The sequence below is a fragment of the Bombus flavifrons genome, chromosome 4 (assembly GCF_040668555.2).
Source record: "Bombus flavifrons isolate JBK064 chromosome 4, iyBomFlav1_principal, whole genome shotgun sequence".
NCBI lineage: Eukaryota > Metazoa > Arthropoda > Insecta > Hymenoptera > Apidae > Bombus > Bombus flavifrons.
This window is the reverse complement of record NC_138445.1, coordinates 7,132,796-7,157,113: the sequence shown is the minus strand read 5'-3', so window position 1 is coordinate 7,157,113 and position 24,318 is coordinate 7,132,796. Positions and strand designations below refer to the sequence as shown.

At 33.2% G+C, this 24,318-nt stretch overlaps 1 protein-coding gene across 8 annotated transcripts in view; it reads left to right on the top strand.

Moving 5' to 3' along the window:
• LOC138179306 (probable G-protein coupled receptor CG31760) overlaps positions 1–24,318 on the top strand; it is a 66,985-nt gene that overhangs the window by 20,094 nt on the left and 22,573 nt on the right. For all 8 annotated transcript variants that reach the window (XR_011173007.1, XM_069111957.1, XM_069111960.1 and 5 more), the window contains exons 2-3: positions 16,313–16,470; positions 18,152–18,319. Coding sequence is in view for 7 of the 8 variants with exons in the window: in XM_069111960.1 (XP_068968061.1) it covers positions 18,157–18,319 (163 nt within the window). In the remaining variant the exon portion in view is untranslated. The remainder of the gene's footprint in view (positions 1–16,312; positions 16,471–18,151; positions 18,320–24,318) is intronic.

Below are 24,318 nucleotides of genomic sequence, written 5' to 3'. Positions count from 1 at the left end.
TTTCGATTTGTAGAACTTTTTAGAGCAGAGCGGAAGGGAACGAACAAAATTCTACTTTTACAGATATTTTCGAATTGTAGAGATCCGGGTTACCGAGGTTCTACCGTGTTACGTAATTTTGTATTTTTGTATTTGACAAAAAGGTTCTTATTTAGTACATAATTTAATAACTTCGTTACTTTCTATTTATTTTAATTATCGATTAATAATTTTCGACGATTACCGTAATGTTCTAATCAATAACACGAAAGCATTGTGATAGTAACGGCTCTAATTTATATCGTATGGCTTAAACTAAACAAGAGAAGAATATTTTTTTCGAATTTCCATTGTTCTTCATTTTTTCCATTATTTTCCCGAGTTACCATTGTTCCAACAATTATTTTGTTTTCATTTTCTCTTTCTCTATTTTTCTTCGTATTTTCAGATCTTTCCTTATCCATAGAGCCGGTTTTGTATTATATTATTATATATTATTTATTATATTATTGTATTACTTCTGTTACATTATGTATAGGTATATACAGTACTCTCGGTTAGATTCGTGAATTTTAATTACAAATTTTTTCCAACAAATTATTTAAAAGTGCCAGCATACCACTATTGTAAATGATACGAATATACCACAATCACTATTGTAGATAAATAGATTAGACGAATAATAACGTAAAATAGAAAGCACATATTTTCATAGATATAGTATCAAAAAGTTATTTTGTCTATCTTATTTATTTAAGCCAGACTACTGTTACATATAAAGGCTGCTTTTTCTCTGCTGCTCCTTGCTCAAGTTCGCTTATACAATTAGCAGTTAATTTAACTGAATAAAAGTCATTACCTAATTTCGTGCAAAAACGTATGTTTAATGTATTACTTCGTGTCTAAACGATAAGAAATCATGAAAATTTACTCTTAGAGTTTCCTCTAAAGTTTCCGTTATCTACAAGAACTATATAGTATACGAAACAGTACTTTCCAGTAAGTTAGGTAGAACGTTTCTCTTAAGAGCTAACAAACTACAACTGCAAACAAATGCTACAGACACATTACCACGAACAAATGCTATTAAATTAACTTGTGAAATCAGCGTGTTTTATCTTAAATTTAAAATGTGCAACAAAGATTTACAAGAATAGCACATAGTATCATTTATGTTAATTGAAAATTACTTTGAATTTAGTTTGCAACACAGAATAGAGGAAAATTTTCATTGAATACGTATCAACGAATGGTTCACGTTCCCACTATGGGAATGAATTTAAAATGTAATTGGAAATTTAAATTGAAATTTCTGAATAACATTTACCAGTAAAAAAATTGGACGCAGTAACAAACGACATTATCGGCGACGCTATGTAAGAGACTAGATATATAAGAAACTGATTGATTATATTCGTTCAAAATTTTTTGTTTCGCGTGTCGATATATGGGCACCAACTATAATAAAAACTAATTCTTTTAAAACGTTCTACTACAATTTTAGTTTCTATTCAGAAAAAGACAGTAGATAAATACTTGAAAAATAAGACAAAATCGTTTTCAATCGACGAATTATTACAAAAATATGCTGTTCGTTTGTATCATATTGTTAAGAGTCGGGCAATGTACAATAATATAATATCCTATAAAATTTGTAAATCCACATTTCTGAGAGACCAAGCGACATTTATACAACCACGTATATATTCGTCTATAGTTATTTGCCATGTCAGGTTTTACTAATAGCTCTGAGATTTTCTGTTTTTCTTTCTTTTATCATTTCATTATAACACGAATTTCAGATCTAATCATTTTTATATTTTCATGGTTCCTTGCTTTCGTATTAGGTATGCTGGAACAAACTTTGTTCGTATTCTACACCCTCTGATTTCGCATCAGATTCATCTGTAACTTTCTCAACCTTGCACGCTCTCTCCTTAATGATTTTCTGATTTCGCATTGCGTTCGTTCACGAAACTTCAAACTTCATTCGAAAATCCTGACTTCATGCCAGGTTTGCGTACCATACTAACATACTGACAATCGTATTTCATTCAAAATACTTTTCGCCTGTCTCATTCATCGTTTGCAATCTTAGATAATATCTAGACTAGAATATCGACATTTATATTCCAATTATAATTGTTACATATAGCTAAAATTCGGGATATTCAAAGAATTCGTTAAAATAAATGAGGAAAGTTTATTAAATATTTATGTAGAAGAAAAAATTGGTAAAAATTCGCCCATTATTTTTCCCTATATACGAATTCTCAAGATATGCATCCTTCATTTTGAATATATACAATTGTGCGTATTTTATCTATGAAAATTCTGTGCCATTCATGCCCAACTTTTTGAAGACGAAAGAATTTACAGCTTCGACATAATAGATAATGTGAATTTCAATTCACATTCCGCACACATCTTCTGTTTGTTCTACGATCATATTGCATTATTTATACGTATTATTTCTAAAGATAGAAGATCCGTCGTTGCGAAGTGTGTAGGTGAAACGAAAGTTTTAGTCCCATAGTACAGAATGAAAGGAAAGTAACATAAAAAAACAAATAAATGTGTGAAAAAATATTCGTAACTTTAAGCTCACAATAATTTTAGGAAAAAAGAGAAAATTATTGATAGATTATTTATGGTATTGCGATAAAGAAGGGAAAATAGGAAGTTGGATGGTAAGGAGAAAATGGTGGCGAAGCAATGCAATGGGGAGACAGAGAGAGTGAGAGAGAGAGAGAGAGAGAGAGAGAGAGAGAGAGAGAGAGTGAGAGAGAGTGAGAGAGGGTGAGACGGGGTCGTGAGATCTGGGGGCAGCTGGTTGTGCCGGTGGCTGCATCGATCGTCCCTACTGCGCGCGGCAAAGCTCTCCTCGTGCGGACGATACGGTCTCAGTTCCCTGAAAAATATCATAAATCTTGTTAACGATTCATTATGTGAAGCGGTCAATCGTCTATTTTTACCGTTCCGCTTTTAAAATAGGGACCACGTAGCACATATGTATCGTTTCAATCAATGAAAGAGTAAACGAAAAGGAGCGTTACTTAAAAAGTCGGGAATTTATGGCTGACTATAATCTCCCTTAATTTCTTCCCTCCCAGGAATTACCTGTTGACTTTATCGGATCAAAGCATAATATTTGTTCGCGTATTTTATGGCTGCAAACCGTTAATTAAAATGATAGAAAACAAATGTAAATTGAATGAAAGTTGTGAAATATTAGTGCGTGATAAATTAATTAAGGAAAATAATATATTTTGCTTTCTGTATACTGACCTTTGTATTTATATAAATACACGGTAAATTTATAAACAGGTGACAAAAATATGTAAGCTGTATGATAAGGGTCAACTTAAATTTAAGAATAAATTAATTTGACCTTATAGTACATGTTTTTGGCTTTCCAGTTGTTATGAACGATAATTTTAGTAAAAATGTTGATGTGTCCGTTCGTGCTAGTGTTTTGAATGAAACAAAGACTATAATCACTAAGATGTATACTCCTGTGTAAATAATCTGGCGTAATGCTCTTTAAAAATACCGCTCACATAATGTTTTAAATGCCTATAAATTTACGAAAACACCCACTAAACAAATTATGATTTACTATTAAGCTATTTTTTATCTTTCTCGTATTTATATATCAGCAGATAAAATATTCGAATTGTAAATACACAAAGGCTGTGCTCAGTGTCTTTTTAATTTTATGAATACAAAAACATGAAGTGACATGAATATGCAAAATCTGTGTGAAGACATACATTATGTATAATTTATTAAGAAATTATTCAAACTGTAATTAGATTTTTAACGATATGCAAGCATTGTGAAACACATTGAATTGTTACCAAACATTAGTTTTAACAAAATTATAATAAAATCTTTTTGAAATGTAAATCGAATTCTAATCAGAACGAACTACAAAAGATATCATGACATATGTAATGGGTAAATAATATACTATACAACTATATATGTTATGTAAGTTTTTTTATTATTTAACTTGTACTTTACAATGTGTCTAGTTGGACATTTGGTAAATATGCTATATAAGTGTAATAAAAAAAGTGCTACTTAATTTCACAGTGATCTCACTATGACAAAATATTTTCAGACGTTCGTTTAATCGTTACATTAAATGATAATGTCAAATAGAGTTAGAGTAATCTTATTGTAGGAAGCTTTGTATCTTTTTTCCTATTATAGAAAGTATCTTGAAAACTTTAGAAGTATCTTAAATATTAATGAATCTTTTATGAATTTATTAAAATCCTGATAATTCCCCGTTTCTGGTCATTCAACTGTCATATAAATGCGATTATATGTACGTAATTTATTCGCTATGTTGCGTATTCCATATATGAATTATTAACATCGTTTTTCATACGTATAATACTTTATTTTCAATATGAATTAATTGCAGAAATCGTACAATAATAGTCTTTCAGATTCGTTAACGTTGGATGTATGTAAATGTCAACTACATTTATAATTTATCACGTTTGTTAATTTAAACTTTTATTAGACTCTTTGTAAATTACATCATGTTGTCAATGGAACTGCATTGAGTGTTTATTTCTTATTAACCATGTAAAAAGAAGCATTTGTATCATCTCAAATTTTCTTAATTGTTTAAAAACTCTTCACAAATTTCGCGTGTTAATTTTTAAGGCTCACAATCAATAAATTGATTGAGTTTAAAAAAGAAAGTATTTGTAATAAAACATAATATATGATGAAAATGAAATATTTCTTTTATCGAGAAATGATATCTATCTATATTTTCTATGTACTCCAATAAGGTAATGTTTAAAGACTACTACTGATACTAAAACCGAGATCAATAATATAGTTGATTGACTTTTCAAACTTACTGAGTTTTAGCAACTTTAATTTCTAAATGAATCGTATGTAAAAATTCTATTATTTCTGACAATTGTCGATCCCAGTACTAAAGTGAGGTCAGCAGAGCCGTTGTACCTGAGCGCCTTATAAATGGTAAATCATTCGAATCATTCGAGAAGTCGATGGATGGAACAAAAGCGCAGCAATTCGAACATAGTGAAATCTTTCATTTTCGACTTACTAAGATCAGAGCACACAGAGTATTTCTCTCGGACCTTTTGCGAGAGGCTTCTCGCAGCGCATTATTATATGAAGAGGAGCTTTTCTGCCACATTGCACCTTGGATATCCATATTCTTGCTCCAAAACTTGTTTGTTCGTTGTCTAAGGCTCTTTCAAAGGTAGATTTTTATTAATTGGGCCTTTGTATGAGACGCATCCAGAGTTTAAGTACAGAGCTCGACAAACTGCCGCTTGAACCGGTTCTTTACCAACTTTTTCACAGTCTTATATATACGTATATGGGATACTAAAATGCCCTAGTACTCGTTGCAAACTTATGTCATTGCACAAAGTCTAGGCCACGTTATAGTGTCAAATACTATGACCTGAAGAAACGGGAATGCAGCGCAATTCTCGCTGTAAACGTAGATTTGTTGAGTACTGTGGTATTTCCGTGGCTAAAGTACCACCGACTTAGAAGCACTTACACCTGAAAGACGGAGACACGAGTGCTCCAACTATACGCGAAGCATACTCTAGGGCAAATCCTACCTTACACCAGCCATAATAGCACTTTGATGTTGGAATCCGTCTGTATAGAAGCAAGTCCGTTTGGAGTGAGAAGTTTCTCTTAATTTAATCATAAACTGTTTGTCGTTAGTCCTATTTATCTAAAGGTAGAACTTTAAATTTCTGATGTTAATGGAACGTCACGTAGGTTTAAAGCTATCTTCTCTTCAGCGCAGGTTCTCCGAGGAGACTCCTGCTGTTTGGAGAATCGATGCGTAACCCAGTTGGGCGTGTCTTCGAATGTCTGCCAGGTGAAATTTCATTGTCGTACCTTATGTATCATGGTATCGAAGAAAATACTATCAAAAGCATGTTCAACGTCAAAAAGGATGCGCAGGACAAATTCTCTAGATGTCCTCCATCGTACCACAGAATTACAGGTTTTCCAATCCGGTGTGCATGCTTGTGTATCAACGAGTCTTCATTTATGAACGTACGAATCAATTTCTCCAGCATTTGCAGCAAAAAGTGTGAGAAATTGATAGGACTGAAGAATTTGGACAAGTCATAACTATTATCACCCGATTTGGATATAAAGACCACCCTGAGTTGTTTTTTCTTTTTAAACGTACACTCTAAAGTCAAGGAGATATGTGGCTCTCATATTTTAAGAGTTTATCTTCCATCTCCTGTAGGAAGGCGGGAAGATCCCGTCGATACTTGTGTTTTTATATCCTTTAGAGGACATAATAGTCTTTGAAATTATTACTTTGTTCTCTAAAATCTCTCACACCGGTCGTTTACGTCTATGGCAGTCCCAAAGAGGTCAATTAATCCGAAGAAATATGCCTTCATTTGGCAGAGTTTACTTAGATTTCTCAATGAGCCTACTGTTTGAGAACTGAATATCTAATTTTGCTAGAGAACTCGTGCCGAATATTCTTCCGAACCTAACCGTAAATTGAAGGATCCAACTATCCTTTAGTCTTCGTCAGGTTTTCCGTTTCGAAACATTATTGTAAGCTTTCATGCGAGCTCTGAGTTGGCTTTTATTGCCCGTTTAGTAGCTTACGGATACCGATGGTAGGTAGCCTCTTCAGCTCTCACCAGGGTATCTTATTCCTGCACTTTCTTTATCTGTTCAGATAATTCGCCTTCTACGAGATGTCGATGGCGTTATATTTATGGTCATCATCTGACAATGAGTTTCATATACGGTTTTCAGTGACTTCCATCTTTTCCTTGGCTCCTTGCTCTAGTTCTTTTTGTACAGAAGCTGGTTAATCGCTATTGAGCTCCTATAAGTTTGCCCAGACGCACACGTAAAATTGTCGTTGAGTAAAAATGTGATTAACAATAGTCCTTCACTTGTTAGCTGCTGATCTGTTAAGTTATCTTTTTAAAATCTAGCATCACTTTCCATCTTCTAAAAGCGACAAAAGTGGATCTGGTTCTTCTATCGCGGATTTAGACTTGGTAGGGACATAGTTGAAAGGTGCTCTTAAGAATGCAAGGGTACTCTTATCTGCAAATATCAAACCTCCAACTCCACTATTCCAAGCAACGTAGCGCACATTTACATTGTATCTGACAATTGGGTTACGATTAGGTTAGGGTTAGAGTTAGGGTTTGCTGTCTTTTCGGTAGATATCGTTTATTAATCAGCTCTGTCCGATATATAAACCTTGAACTAAAGTTTTCGCTTACCTTCATTGCCGTTGGGGCGCATTGCGACTGTACCGTCTTGTGTCGAGGAAAGCTTCAGTTTTAAGGATCCACGACTTCTACCTCTACGTCTTCTACCTCGTTAGAACTTTAGCCATCGAAGATCGGCAATTTATTTCTCAGGAGGCCACGTGCTATTCCTCGGAAGGATCTCTTGCTTATTGGTTCCTTCCTTACTATCTTCCGCCTTTCTTAAGACGGAGGTACCTAGAACTTTTCGTTGTTTGGTTTGGCCAAGGACCTCATCGATCACTTCCGGACACGACCGGACTTTCATGAAGGTGGTCTGAACACATCGCGACACAAGTTACAGTCACGTCGCCTCCGCCTCGAATCTTCGAAAAGATATACAGGGTGTCCCACGCAATTGGAATTAATCCTATAGCGTTAAAACGATAGAAGAGAGGAATTGATTTCATCAGGAAAAGTTAGATGTTTCCGAGTAACATATGACGCGGTACACGTATCTCCTTCGAAAGTGAAGACGTTTCGATAATTTGAAGTTCAACTTTTTAAAATGGAATTATACATTTTTTTATACACCATCTCTGCATTTTTAATTCTTAAACTCTTACTTAATTTTTTCCTACTGAAATTTCATTCTGTCTCCTATCGTTCTAACGCTATAGCTTGTTCCAGTTACGTGGCATACTAGGTACAACGCTCACCTTACAATCAATGGCCTTTGAGAGGAACTCCTTTTCTAAGATTCCAGGAATCGTTGACCAGCATGTTAGTGCGCGGATGGTGCACTGATTTTGGCCATATATTATCTCTGCACACATTTCATAGGACATCTCTATCGAGTTAAATCCTCCCTAAATTTATCCCTGTTTGAACAATCTACTCCGGTATCAGTCGGTTTTTGGGGCAAGACCCCGGCATAGTTCCGATCCTCTTATTTTCAAGTGTCACAGTTCTCAGCTAGTGGATCCGTTGGATCTGGGATCGCGTTGGACTCGATTCTGTTATTGTATACTATTCTATATCATTCTATATTATTCTATACTATTCTATTATTGGATGGTATTTTAGCAACATTCCTAGAGTGCGTATAGTTGGACGGCGAAGTCTCTTTGGCTTCCTGGCGTCCTTCTCTCGTCCCATTTCTTCAAGGAGCGAATACTTGGAAATATGCACTCTTATGATTTTTCTATGCTATGACAGATGTCGACGGAATACCAAATATGTTTCAAGCAATGCATCTGTGTCTCTGTGAGCCTTCCTCTTCGCTACTTTGTGTTGTCTGCTCCTTTTTAGAAGGTGACGTTCTTTTAGACTCTATTGGTATAGACTCAATAGGCTGAAAGTTCCATTTCAGGATGGAAGGGAACAAATATTTCTATCCTGTATCTCCCTAGGTTAGTCGCAGATGAGTTTCTACATTAGTAATGTACAGACTCACAATTTTTTCAAGATTCTCCATACAATTTTCATGCAGCCACGAGTACTAAGGGTCAATCCTACAGAACTCGCTGTGCAAAAGGGACGGTTGCAATTACAACGAGAGGACGTTGAACACCCTAGGGCCATCGTTCGCAACTCAATTAACCCACAAGCTATTTAGCCGCCGGTACGATCGCTTACGTACACTTGATGATTGAGGTAAGTTTACGAAGGGTCTTGATATCCTTTGAAGGTTCTTGCGTCTTAGTTTTACTGACCAGAAATCTCGGCGGATAGCTCAGTTTGATCCGAGTTGATTGCAGAGTCGACCTAGCTCTCGCTCAGCTTGCAGTCATCCTTCTATTGGCCATCTGAAGATGCGTTTTGTTGGAATTCAACGAAAGCGTCGTAGAGGATAAATTAATTTGCTATGAAGAAATTTCGAGGTTACAATGCGTCTTAAAAATAAATATTTAGAAAAGTAAACATAAAGAAAGATTAATATGCAAGCTTTTTAAAAATTCTCTGCTTCGGACATGATCATCTTAGAAAGCCTGAAATCTGTTGAATGGAATAGTTATATAAATATCTGTACAGTTAGTATTATCCGAGATAGAAATTCAATTTAGGGAAATTGGCTGGAATAGTCATTAATCATTCTTCTTAACTAGTGATATTTTAGAACTATGACATTTTCTATTGAGGATCATACACGAAATTAAGTGGTAAATTTTTGTTCATTGGTAACCCCTCATATTTAGAGTGAATCAATAACAGTTACGATTTAAAATAACTCTAAAATAAACCATTTACTGACACACTTTCAACCGTTCATTGATATGGTATATTTGTTTGATATGAATATTTTATTTGGTGAGATACAAATAGAAACATTTTATAGTTTATATTTTATATTTTCTTCTCTATTCTATATTTCTCTATTTTTCGCAAGAGAAACACCAAATTTATACATACAATAATGACGATGATGATTGTGTAATTTGAAAAGTTTTGATCTTAAGAAAAATGATTTATCAAAATATTTTGCCTCATAAACTTTCGTACTACTTTCCATTTTTTCTTATCAATGAAAATTTATTGCCTCCAGTAAAGATACTCTGTGCGCGAACTTAATTCCCAATGCACAAATACTTATAATTTTAATAAATTGTATAGTTTTCTTTGTCCCCTAATTTTTGGAGTATTTTATTATCCATATAAATAAAGATTTTCTTCATAGATAAAAACAAATGAATTTTCAATAATCGTACCTTAGTCAGATTTAAAAATGCGATAAAAAACAAGACGTTTAACGCGACTTCGTAATACGTTTGGCCCTGAACAGGATTCCCGAGGGCAACGGAACTAGTTCGAGGTCTCACGTCGAGGAATGTTCATCAAGTAGACCTTTATCGCAAGAACCTTGACAGTCTTTTATATTAGTACACTTTAGAATCATGTCAATTGAAATAGACTAAATGGACAGTGATTACGAGAAACAGTGAAAAAGTTTTTTAATTAATAATTAGAGTTTCGAACACAAATTCAACGTAGGTAGTGTTATTCACGCAGGTAATGATAACCCAGCAATTTAAATTGTTATGTATAGTGATTCATGGAAGTAAGTACTTACTATAGAAAACTTTTATCAGATACAGTTCGAAATATCTTGAAATTTCATGAGCGCTGTAATGAGGAAAATATAGGAAAGCGTGTCGACTTTTGCAACTGATTGTAACTGTGACAAGATTTACGTGGAATCATATCGGTTTGAAAGTATCATTTTTTAAAGTATTTGCGGAATTTCAACTTTGCGCTTATTTGAAAAATTTACACGTTTCATAGGAAAAATTGTCGTCTGTAAGTTACTATCTGTTTGTGCCAAACGACATCGAAAAGCGTCATTGTTCAAATGGAAAGACTGAGAGAATCAGTGTTCTCTTCAAAGCCGTGTACAGCCAACAAACGATATTTCCGATACAGTGACTGAGCGTTGGAATCGACATGTAGCTCTCTTAATTCTTTTGTTGGAAAAGCCAGTTCTAACCACCTAGACAAAAACTTATTAAAACTTGAATGAAACGTGCCGATGGGAAAAAGAACGTAACGAGGAATGTTTTAATCTGTTCGTCGAATCTATTACTCTTATCCATTGTTATAGTTTTCGAGATAAAACATCAATTTATAGTACTATTATTTCTTTCTTATATTTCAATAGAAATAGAATTTCAAAGAAATGTATTCAAAAATACAGAGGCGAATTGTCAAACTTGAGATCTAATGTGATATTGTCGAAAAATAAGATTTCTATTTTATGAAATTATAACATTTAATTATATGATGAAAGTTTGTAATTAATTGTATAAATTTATATTTCAAAGACTATCTAGTAAGTATCACCACTTTCTTCGAAATTAATTCGAAAGTGTATAGTTTCTTTAACAGTTGAAGTATTAGAAATTTTGCAGTGCGACGATAATATGAAAGATAATATAATTATTTTCCAATTGTTCTAAAGTGATAACTAAAGTGGACGTAAAACGAGCATATAATTATCACTGTTGTAAAAATATCGAATAAATACTTAACGATAACGTAACTGTACAAATTAAATTACAAAGCAAGTCTATTTTCGATAATATTGTAGGTTTTGTAATAAATTCACAAAGTTGCCTTATACGTATTTTTGTTACTTTGAAATAACGTTACACCTACGACAAACATTTTATCGTTTCAGTAGTTTAAACTATCATTAAATTATTATCTATTGCATTAAACTGTATTCAAAGTATATTTTGTTAAGATTAATTTAAATTCCTGATTTCTCTTTATTACTTCACTACGATTATCGATTTAATGCTATCCAGACTTTGTTCCTTCCACTCGATTTCCGTTCTTTTCAGTACCAAGAAACTATGATTTAACCGTTCAATGAATTGCTAATTCATTCTTAGCTCGTACAATCAGTAAACACATGTATTACACATACATATATACAATAATTTTCTTGTTTCCTGATGCCACCTGTAACAAGGAATATATCATAAAATGAAATGAATATATAATAATATATAAATAAAAATCTACTGTCGATAGAAAATGTTCAAATTGGAAAATATATGAAATATCACAGAAAAGCTTGGAAAGTATGAGCTCTTACTAAAACTTTTCACTAACGAAAAGCGTTTCTTTTCCAAAAGCATAACGTGTACATTCGTCAAACAGTGTAGTTTAATTTGAAGCATACCTAAACTTAGTTTTAATTTCACCATATTTCACGACAAAAGCTGTATCATAATTTCATTTTCCACCAAGTTATCCACTCGTCTTTGACAAGTGAAACGTGAGGATTTACTCAGCCTTCAACATATTCTGTGTATCCCTCTCAATAACCTGATACATATCAATACGCACGTGGCTATAAATTCACATAAGTGTGTGTGTAATATACTAGGTAAAATATAAATTTAAAAACAAAATTTCGGCTAACAGCCAGAATATGGCAGATTTTACTTATTGCAATGAAGTGAATTAAAAATTCTGCGACGTATAAAGAAACCAACTTTCTTCTTGCTATTATAAGAAGTTAATCAGGCAAAAAGATCAAACAAAAAACTCGGAAATTCATCACAGATTATTGATTAAAGATATTAATCGCTAGTGGTGAATTCTTAGTTCTTGATCGAAGTTTAATTCGACTCGATGTAAATAGTTTTATAAAAATGCGTATCATGTTAAGCGATTACTATCAAAAACTAAAATTAATCGATACTAGATTCCAAGTTAGATTCAAATCTCAATTTTATGACGAAAAAGATTTTAATAGCTATAATCGCTAATTTAATTTGCGATTAAGCAACTAATTCAATCCTTAATCCATTTAACAATTAAATTCGCTCTAATCTTAAGTTACGATTATACATTGATCGAATAAAAATTTCAATTAGGTTTGATAATAAAATATTTTACTTGAAATCTATAATTGCTAATTACATTAAACATCGCCTAATTGATTCATATAAACATACATCTTTGTTGACTTCGCTTTCGAGAAATTGTTGCGTATCCGATTATGTTAGCGTTTATAAATCAAGGATTATTATATAATCTAATATATATCTGTAACACAAGATATTCGAGTTTTTGTCGTCGCATGGAAGTTACAATGTTGAATCTTTATTTTAAAAATGTTGAAAAATGTGGGATCGAGAAAAAAACATTGTAAGTCACAGATTTTACATCTATGGTTTTATCGATGGAACTAATCGCTTACAATCTTATAAAAATTCAATTGAAAAGTTTTCTTTACAACAGCTCCAACAGCTGTAAGAATTATAGTTGTATATTTAGATTTGATTCTCAAATAACGAGATAAAGAAAAAACGGCTTCCTCCAGGCACTACATCTCGAGAGCAGACAAGAGGCAAAAAACATTTTCAATTACGTGCAATCAACTATAAGGGTGGGAAGACTATACTTACGATTAGATGAATAGGGAAGGAACAGAATTATAACGATAAACCTCGATATATAAAAGAAGATATTTTTATATAGAGACACAAATATAAATATACCTAACTGCATATACATACATATATCATTGTATTAATATAGCTATATAGTACTATGATATAGCACTGTGATGATATGTAACTAAATAAATGATATTTAGCGTAAATATGTTATTTCAACCACATCATACGTGCCTTATAGCGTAAAATATTTAACCTGCTGTATGATTTACAGAAAGAGAACGTTAAATATCTTGAATAATTTAAGCTCTCATGAGAATATGCTGGAAATCTCCCACGTGTATCCTATCTCATGTAATTACAGTAGAAGTTTATCTATCAGCAAATGATTTATTATTTTATACAAAGAAAACAGACGTGCGAGTAATAACTTCTCAAGTTATTCTGCGAGGCACGTTAAATAAGCTACAAATTTGGGCAAATAAATCAGATTTCAGTTTCGTCTAAAATGAAATGCACTGAATACGAAATTATTTCTCGGAAATAAGTTTGATTAATAAACAGATCAACTGAATTCAAATTTTAGGTATGCTAATCGTTAAGAAATTATGATTCGATATTAAATTATGAATTTTAAAGAAGAACAATTCGTTTAAACATTTTCAGAGTAATAGCAGATATAATTTGAATTAATAAATACGTACACAGCTATTGTTAGGTCTAAGATCGGTTATAGTACAATTACTCACGAATAAACAAATAAATTTATTTTTAGGAAACTAGAATCTACACACAATTCTGTTTTAGGAATGACAACCAGAACACTCAAAATTAGCTTTACTTTGTTTTATTCTATCTACTTCACTAAACAATTATGTATATAGATTTTTATAAATTTGTATAAACGTATATATTGCAGTCTTCGGATGTTTCATCCACCATAACTTATCCAAAAATATTATACTTCGATTCATCGGAGAATACGTACTATTTTGTCTCAAAATGTATTATATCAGCTTCAAATAAATTTATAGAGTCATTTATAGACCAATAGTTCGTCTATCGCGAAAACTAATATACAGCAAAGTAAAGTTTAGAATTCGAAGTAAAAGTTTAAACGATTGAAAGTTCGAAATTCGTAAAATATAAGTTTTGGTACGTTCTAAGGCGAACAAACTTGTAAAACGACCCGAAGGCTATAAAATTCTAAAATTATCCGAAGTGGTACGAAAGTCTAAAATACAAACAAACTGTGAAATGTTCTAATCTTCCGTTTCTGATTCTGAAGGTCTCACACCCTTCAAAAACTTCCCTCCAAGATTAGCTTGGAGGATCGCGTCTCTTTGGTGGAACGTAGGATTAGTCAATTATATCTCGCAAATCAGCCTCCTGATAATACGATACTTCCGAGTATACGGAAAATTGCTGCGCTTATGTCCGCTGTTCTCAAGAAAATCGACGGGTGTTTACGCTAAATTGTGCGAGAGTTTACGATGATGTCAAATGCCGTTGAGAGTGGCGTGACTGGGAAATATTATTTTGACTTTTACGATCATGTTCACATTTCAACCAGCCAAAGTGTTCGAAAAAATATATCTATCGGCGTACTGAGTTCGCGAAAATGTCAATTCGTCCAAGATGCCCGAGTATGCATCGCAATACGTGTATGATATGGAGATACCGAATATAAAATATTCAAATTTTCCAAAGCATTAGATATCCGACGGTGTCGAATATTTTTAATAAAATTGACTATTATGAATAAGAATTAGACATTACAATTTTGTGAATTTCTAAAACTTTTGTATAATAATTAGTATATTTAAATGCACATGCATGTTCCTTTATTAAAAAGTGTTCTCGCGAGCAAAATGGGTTATTTGTTCTCCATATTTTTAGCAGTAAATATTTCATCGTATTTACTGTTAACGAGGAAATAATTACTTTTGTCACAGAAAACAATTCATTCTTCAATTTATATATGAATAGTTGTATAATATTTATATATCGATAATTTTAACACCAAATTTAATCATCAAATTGTTTGAACAAACAGCCGCCAAATAATTTGGGGATCCATTATAGGTGTATAATAAATGGTAAACTTATTTTGTACATGCAGGAGCTAGAAGTAGAAAGAGAAATTTATAACGGCGCGCAATCATATCATTGGGCGAATTGTAGGAAGACCCTCGAGGAACCCTATCATGGACTACTTTATTTAAATTAGCCCCTCTTCTACCACGAAGCACGACACTGAAATAATTTTCACCGCGAGCACGGTGTTGATATTACAACCGTGTTTCAAAAGGGAAAACTCTTCTGCTACAACATAAAGTATGCCGTGCAAAAAATAATGTCCTCCCTAAGGGAAGAATTATATTTTCAATTTGTTTGTTTCGGCTACATTATTAAACCACCGAAACACTTTGAACGGCGTATTACGCGGAAATATTTAAAATCTACTAAATTCGAGTCTATCACATATATTATTATTCGTGTAAAAATGAGTAAATATGCATCGACAATTTAAACGAATATTTTTCTCTGCAAAATAAAATATTGCACTTTTATATATTCGAGACATTTTATATTGCAAATTACATTCATACGAAATGTAAAACAAATGTCTCATCAAGAATACTTCATCCGATAACATGAATGATAATTATTTTCAGTGGCTTTTATATCACAATAACTTCGCAGAAGACGGTACTTTTGATATTTTTAAACAAATTTCTAAATCGATATGAAATTTTTGTCACTCTGAATGACGTCCGTGCTCGTGTGTATACGTAAAATATGTGATTTTGTATACATATGATCTAAAGTAATCTGGGTTATGGGAATTCGATATAAACGGTGGAACTTTATATCTTCAAGCTCGCATTGAGCAAATCCGAATTTGGTTGATTCCATGTGAAAGTCACAAATCATAAATAGCGTAACCAATTAGCTAAATTACTAAACTCTGTTACCTAAGCATTAACGTATTCTGTAATATTTGTAATATTTTAATAAATGTAATATTTATATATTTTGTAATATTTTAACTAACGTTTTAATAAATGTAAGCAATGTATAGACTTGTCTTAGATATCGCTGTATCGTGTTTGTTAAATAAATGTTACAATGCATAAACGAATAATTTCTGTTTAACAGAACCACCTCTTCGTGATGAACAATCGGTGAAAGTGGCAGGTAATCAAAGAAGATTAAGAAAATCATCGAGGAGAATGTCGAGGAAATCAGAGGGGGTGGATGAACGCCCCATGGATCCGGGGCTCAAACTTGGTACCACTTGAATGCAAAAGAAAAAGGTTTGTTTTTATACGAAACAGAAATTGCCATATTCTTACTTAATTCGGTAGATATTAGTTTCTGTATCGCAATACTTAAATATGCTAACAATAAGCGAACGATTTAGTTTTACGATCAAACATCGTGCAAAGTGTCAGATTTTAATCTATTGTATTATATTATTGCCATTATTTTGAGTAATACGTTTAATTACGAAGTTTGTTTATTTATGCAGGACATATTTACAAATATGTTTAATTAAGAAGGACAGGAAAAATAAATTGCCAAATACAAATATTAAAGTCAGGCGAAAGTTACTTATATTTTTTGAAATTGTATCAAATGCTTTTTATACGTAAAAAGGTGCTTGAATCTACAGTTACTCTGATGACTAATTAGGCATCTTATGACTGATTTAAAACTGCTTTGAAAGTGGATCAAATGACTTGAGTTTTTTTTTTAAAGTTAAAAGGATTAGAGTTGACTTGGTGAGCTATATAGAGTTGTATTAATATCTATAATTCATTTCTATTAATATCTATAAGTAATTAAAAAGCTTCGTGAAGCTTTCTCTCACAAAAATGTAGATATGCTTCAAAATATTTTGGATTTATTAGAAGAGCTATAATTATGATCAAGCAACTGGAAATTACTAACATCCAAAGAATTTGCCAGAAGTTCTGAATCAAACATACGAGTAAATACTTGAAATTGTAACACAGAATAAACATACTTGAAAATTCGTTTCTGTAACATGTACTTAAATTACGTATGTATGTATAATTGTACAACACGTATCACTTAGAATATTATTTTTATCGTTAGATTTGTTACAGTTCCAAATCATCAGCACGACTCTATATTACTATATACCTTCCTTTGTACGCACAATTAACAATTTTATTATTTTATTCTAGGAGTTAATTATACTGTAACGAATTTTATAAATGTAGTCGTCTTAATCAAATAAAATTGACAGATTTCTAGTAATAGGAAATTTATATTTTATTAATATAAATTTTACCGATATCTGCAAAGTGAACTATATGTTATGTTAGAAAATAATTGTATTCATATCCAGTATATGAGCTGGGAAACTTTTTTGCTTACGTAATCCATATCAATATGTCTGAAATTGTGTCATAGTCTGCTATGATTAAGTTCAATGGTAAACTGAAAATATTCTTTGTTTACCAATTTACATCTTTTTTACTGTTTTAAGTTAATACCCTTATACGTTTGTTTACAAGTCAAAGAATTTCCAATCAAGCTCTGTTTGATTATTTCGATGTCGAAGAAGCAGAGTTATCGTTACACTTGTGAGCTCAAATTAGTAACATTACTAACAATACGTTTTCTTCAAATCAGAAATTCTAGATTATTTTCGCGATCATCGAATACGTGCCACTTATACAGAAATTATTATTAGTTTAATTGAAATATATATAATATTGATTGACTAAATTATGTTAGTTAAATCTACTTGTAGTATCTCAATAGTTACAAAGCCCTAAATTGCTTCCAAAGTCTACTTATAGTCTATCTTAACATTGTTCAACGTTGTGTATGGTTATGTCTTGCTACTAAGCATCAAGATTACAAATGTTGATTCTCTGTTTATCAGTTGTTCTTCGTTCCATCATATATGTGACTATTTCTGAACAGCGACAAAGAATAAATTGACGAGCACTTGTTTTAAAGTACAAATGAGCAGTACGCGGGATGGGCAAATCTTGGCTTTGGGCCCTGTTTCCTGCGACGATGACGACGATGACAATGATGGCGTACGTTACTGTAACGACGGCTACCTCGACTTCGGTACCGTCTCTTTCTACAACTACCAGCAGCGAGATTTTCGATACGAAAAGGGTAAAGTACTTTAATATCTCTCAATTTCTCCTTCAGTGGCCTTCTTGTTTAACTTGGACAAACTTTCTTATGTTTCATAATGTAATTAATTAACAGGCCATTGAAATATTACGTCATTCTATTTATTAACATTTTCCAATAGGCTGCGTGTTCTTTGTTCTTCTATATATTTTAAACGACGAATACTTCCCTTTCACGATCCTTTGCTCAAAGCGTTACCAATTGACTCATTCGAATCTGAATACATCGTTAAATAATATCGGACTGGCACTGTGCTAAGTGAGATATAACATTGACCTAACATCTAGTGAGTTGTTAATTCACACGAGTCTCTTTGTTCTCGAATCTTTCTATTATTTTCGCGTTATTTCTAAGCAAATCGATTCAACGTATAATAAAGCTCATAATACTGAAAAGTATTTTTTTATCTTAATTTATATTTGGTTCTATTATATTTGATAATTTAGAACGACGTGAATGCGATGACAAAATGTCACAATGGTTTTGTAGAACCGCCTTGAGAAGGCTACAATATAAAACACATGATGCTTTATTCTTTCATAAAATACTGTTCGCTGAACACGAACGTTACAACAAATAGAGATCTATTGTAACAGCACTCGATAATTGATATTGTATATTCGTTATTTTCTTTATGCCCTACGTTGTTAAGGCATTCAACGTTAAAACTACAAAACGGACGCTTGTACATTAGAATTAACTTATCTTCGTTCCTGATTCCACTGACACAAAATACAAAAGAGAACTTCCGTAATTTAGAATGATAGAATTGCAGATTGCTTAAATTTAGTATATAGTGTTTAATTTGATACCGAGTTCCAAGAAATAATCTTCAGAGAACAAGAACAATTACCAGATCTCACTACAGAGGGGAGAATGCGCTCGATAGGTTCTATTTCCCAACGATCTACTATTCCATTGGTTTGGGAATTCAAGCTGTCACTAACAAGATTACTGACTTCTAACTCCACTTAGCACATAGGTCTGTATAAAAAGGAATTTGCGGAACGTCAATCTCCCCACAATGCGAAAGATGCGGCAACTTCTCACAATAATTGCAGAATTCTGCTCTACTATCATAGCGATTCAACAGTATACAATAGCAATCATGCTTTTATTTCAGCTGGAAAATGTGACTTTCTTCGAATAGCTGTATCATGTACATCGATGCTGGCAATTGTATTAAAATTGAAAATGTCGAATTCTATCATCCTAAGACTCGTGATTAGATTCAAAATTCTTGTTGTCTCGCCGTGTCTGTCTCGATTAATTTTTACTTTAATTGTGACACGAACTTAAACGAATATTAAGTAATTAATTATTTAATCGACATATATTTTCTATTTGAAATACGATGGCTGCTAACGAATGGATTCGAGTTCGTTTGAATAAAATAAAACAGTTGGCTTTAAAGAGATTATTGTTATACACGCTTGCGTTGTACATATATACGGGTGACGTATGATCGTGTAAGTGAATTTTGGTTGCAATGGTGCGCTTGCATCAGGCGAATGAATACCCTTTCGCTTCTCACTCTAGCAAAATTAAAAAATAAAAGTGGAAACGCGTATCTGTTGCAGGATTCAGTTTCGTGGATCCAATCGAGCATTCTCGAATGCTCTACGGACGCTTCAAAAACGCTCCGACTGTTTTTATTGCGTAAATATCGAGCGAATGCTTTCATGGCGTGTTCTTCCAAATATTTGATTAACTTTAAGTGGCAACAAGAAAGCGACGATATGAGGTTTTCCGACTATTTTGTACAATAAATATCATCCATACGCCGTACAGAAAGTTCAATTCATTTTATTTCCACCGGTTATACGTACAATTTGTTCGTTCGTGTTTTCGGCCAATATCAACTTGCTTATTTCCCTTCTGCAGAATTAAAATCTTCCGCTGTTCGCCAAAAAAGTTTGTAATTTGTAATACCAAAGGAAGTACATACACTTTATATGTCGAAATAAACCCTCGAAATTTGTTACTGTATATCGATGGAAGTAGAAGTTAGCAAATAGATGTTGCATCGCGACCTAAGCTATGGGAATTGGAGTGTTGAAATTTATCAAAAATATAGAGTCAAGAAAAATAACACAAATGTGGAGAAGAGATTGAGCTAAAATTACAGGGCGAAAACGAATGAATTTGCAGTCACCTGAAAGAACCGATTATATTACACCACGTAATTCTGTACTCAGAGTAAACGTAATTTTATTTGAACGTCCTTTCCCATAGCTGGAATCGACTACGACTACACGAAAGGAGGCCGATGCCCCGGAATCGATGTGTTTGCGTTAATTAGTCTAGGGTCAAACAGGGCCTAGTAGGAGCAAAGGTTCTTTCCATGTAACATATCCTAGTTGACTTCCTAGATGTTCCAATTGATTAGGGCTACACATCCTCGACCGAACAGCGAAACCAATATTCATCTGACAACATTTCAACAAGCTTATGGCGCTTCGGCTGAGTTTCAAATTAACTCACAATGCGCGCAAGTTGTGCCTTGTGTCGGTTGGAGAGGAATCGATAATCGTAAGAACGAAAATATTGCAAGTAACTGCGTTAATCAATTGTTTATTTAATAATAGCGTGTAAAATTGAAAACTAACGTTCGTTAGAAATAAATTTCGTTAGAAAAGTCATGATCTTATCAAAATTCAGAATTATTACAGTTCAATGTGTTCAACTAAACATTCATTTTCTTGAAATTCAGAGAGATATATACGATAGTGATATAAGCAAAGTAGTTACATTGCAAGTCATTGAAATTATACTAGCATCATACAAATGCTCTTTAACATTGAGAAATTTTGTGGAGATAAAATAATAATTTAATCGAATATTATACAAATATTCAATATTAGTTAAGAGTTAGAGCTATAAAAAATTATTAAAGGTATATTATCTTCTTTTAAACTATAGAGTAACTGCAAGTTTTAATATGTTCCATAAGTAAAACTAACAATTGATATTACGACACTAAATTTTCCTTTGTGGAAAGTTTTCCAAGTAAAAATTGGTAATGCATACATTGAAATGAAAAAAAGGACAAGCAAAAAGTTCGCAATATGATAGATTAATTTTTTGGAACTAAAATAAATATTTAATACAACGTTGTATCGAATAAAAACTAAATTTGTTATTATTTATTATTTTTGTTGTAGGTGTTTTTAAATAAAGTATACTTCTACAGACCTTTTTTCCCATTTTTACTCTTAGAATATAGTTCTACCTCTTGATGGAATAAACCAAAAGCTCTCCCTGCAAGGAATGGTACAATAGAGATAGGGTAGACAAGAGCTATCACCTAACACCCTCGGCTAACTAATAACCCTCATCCATCCTGTTCACATCGCACAAGGGAAAACCACGATCTACATAAAATTGGCTTTTAAATTTTTAAGCTAGTTAACATAATCAAATTCTAAAGTACTACAATTTTTTCTAACAATAGATTAATTTTTGTTGTAAATTTACACCGCATTTTTATCTGAATCGAAAGAAAAGGGCTATTTTTAGTGTCTTTCGTAGGGAAGAAATACGTATAGCGGTTAATATTTAGTATTTGGAATTCGAATTTAAATCCAAGTGAGCAGATTTCAATTTTACGAATCAACATTGAATTATCCTATTTAATATATTGCAATTTATATTTGCTAAATTTATTTGCCTACATTTTCTGCCATATACAAAAAAGTTAAACGATTATTCTGAATCATAATATCTGATGTGACAATATTTTCTTTCTATTATAAATCTAACTAGCATTTGGTACGCATATGTTGCAACTTACAATAAATTTATTCTTCCGCAATGCAATTGATAACAGTTGAAGACAAGAGATAGTTGGTTCGTCAAATGTAAATTCTGGAAAAAAAGATATTTCATATGCATCGATCTAATACTTTAATTAGACACACACGCACACACATATAATAACAAAAATGTACATATGTATTAGCTACTGATGTTTTAAGATTTGCATAAATATGAAAGGCAGTTTCATATTCGCGTATATCCGTTTATAGAGGCAAATTTTAGTATGGATGAAATAGAAATCTCTGTAGCAGAGGTAAGTAAAATTATGCACTGATAAATGAACAAATCGAAGTATACTTATTACAAGATGTTCAGTTTCCTCCTTGCTAGAACCATATTTTCTTACATTCTGTGGCATAAACACTCCGCTCGTCTTCAGGAGTACCACTTTATCGCTGATCTCTTTCTCTCTCTCTGTCTGACCTTTTCTCTTTTGTTTTTCGTTCTTTACTACCAAGTGCAACTTCAATCCTTTCGATGCGTTCGGTGTGGATTACTTCAACGTATTTCTTCGTCAAGAATTCAGGGAATTCGTAAATGCAACAAACGCTGTGTACGGCATGTATATTCCTAATATTTATCGCAGTCTGTAATCTCTAGACTACGGAACTTGCTCAGGTTTGCTTCGGCTATATCTCGCGCAAAGCGGTTTTGCTGAGTAGGGAGCTAAACCGAGCCACGGGCATAACCTTCAACTCTGCTCAGATAGTTTGTAAATTACAAGTTTAACAACCGTCGATGAGAGGAACAGTTGTTTTCTCCCATTTAACGAGACGCGACAGAAATCTCAAGACGGTTCTAGCTCGCGTGGTTCCGCCTGGATGCCTGCATAATAACACGACTTGTTGACAAGCAACAACTGGAAATAACTATCTTTGTCGCGACGCCGGACGCCACATTCCATGCTGTAGAGAATGCCTTTCCTGTTGGCAGAGACCGAGGTATTACCATCGGCTACCCATCAGAGTTAGAGATACGAAGCTTAGCTTTCGCACGCCTTTACAGAAGTGTACGACGGTTATCGCTTGGCTCACTCTGTGGAGGAGAAAACGACTGGGTAGCGGTCACCTACCGAAGAGGAGAGTACGCAGAGTCATCTGGATCCCTAAGAATGCACAGAGACGACTACCTGACTCGACCCTTGGAATGGAAACAGCGGCTGAATTATTCGGTAATCGCCTTCCAGGGAAAGAGCACCATCGGACTGTCTGAACGTACGCGAAATACATAATATTGTGATAAGAGTGGAAAGACTAAAGAGTGGAAAACGACTGGTTGCTAGTAGCCTAATAAACCCAATAAAGAGAGTACAAGGGTTCACCTGGACGCTTGAGAATGCACAGAAAGAACTGCTTCATCCGCCGGAATAAAGAGAACAACTGGATTATCCAAGAAAAGGAGTACAAGTAGATTCTGGACGTACGCGAGACACATAATATTGTGACAAATGAGCATTATCACTTGGGTCACACTCTGGAGGAGAGAGCGGCTGAAGTATCTACCGGTTAGCTACCAGAGAGGAGAATATAAGGAGTCTCCTGGACGCCTCGTCGCAATAATTACAATACGAGGTTTCGGTTGCTTAAAATCGGACATCCGAAAGCGAAGCATTTACCGATTTTGTTGAATTTAATTGTATTTGAATTGGGCTTGTAACATTCGTAAAAGTGGATAATCTTCTATGCGTGTCCTACTACACAGAGAAATATGAAGGCATTATGCGAGTCACGTGTTACCGTGTGAGCGGATGCGATATGAGAATAGAAATGAGAACAGGAGAAGTAGATAAAAGGTCTTTCTACGTAGAGACCTCTTCTATCGTTCTTTTTGTGTGTTACGTTTACTTAAGTATTAAGGATTATTAAGTATTAATTAGGAGTTTTAAGAATGTGAAGAATTTTAGCTATTCGAAGAGATGTAAAAGCCTTAATCAAAGAAAGTTTGTTCTGTCTCATAGATAGGACAGGATGTGCCTTTTTTTCTTATTTTAATCAAATAAATTTGGACTTTTTAGTTTACAAAACTACAAACTATGTTATTATTATCAGTGTTTGAATCATTGCGAAATTAAGGACACGATGGAACATGAATGTCGCTTTATGTATCGAATCTGATAAGTTGAGATTAGGTCTGTGTTATATCTCACTAATCGCAATTTA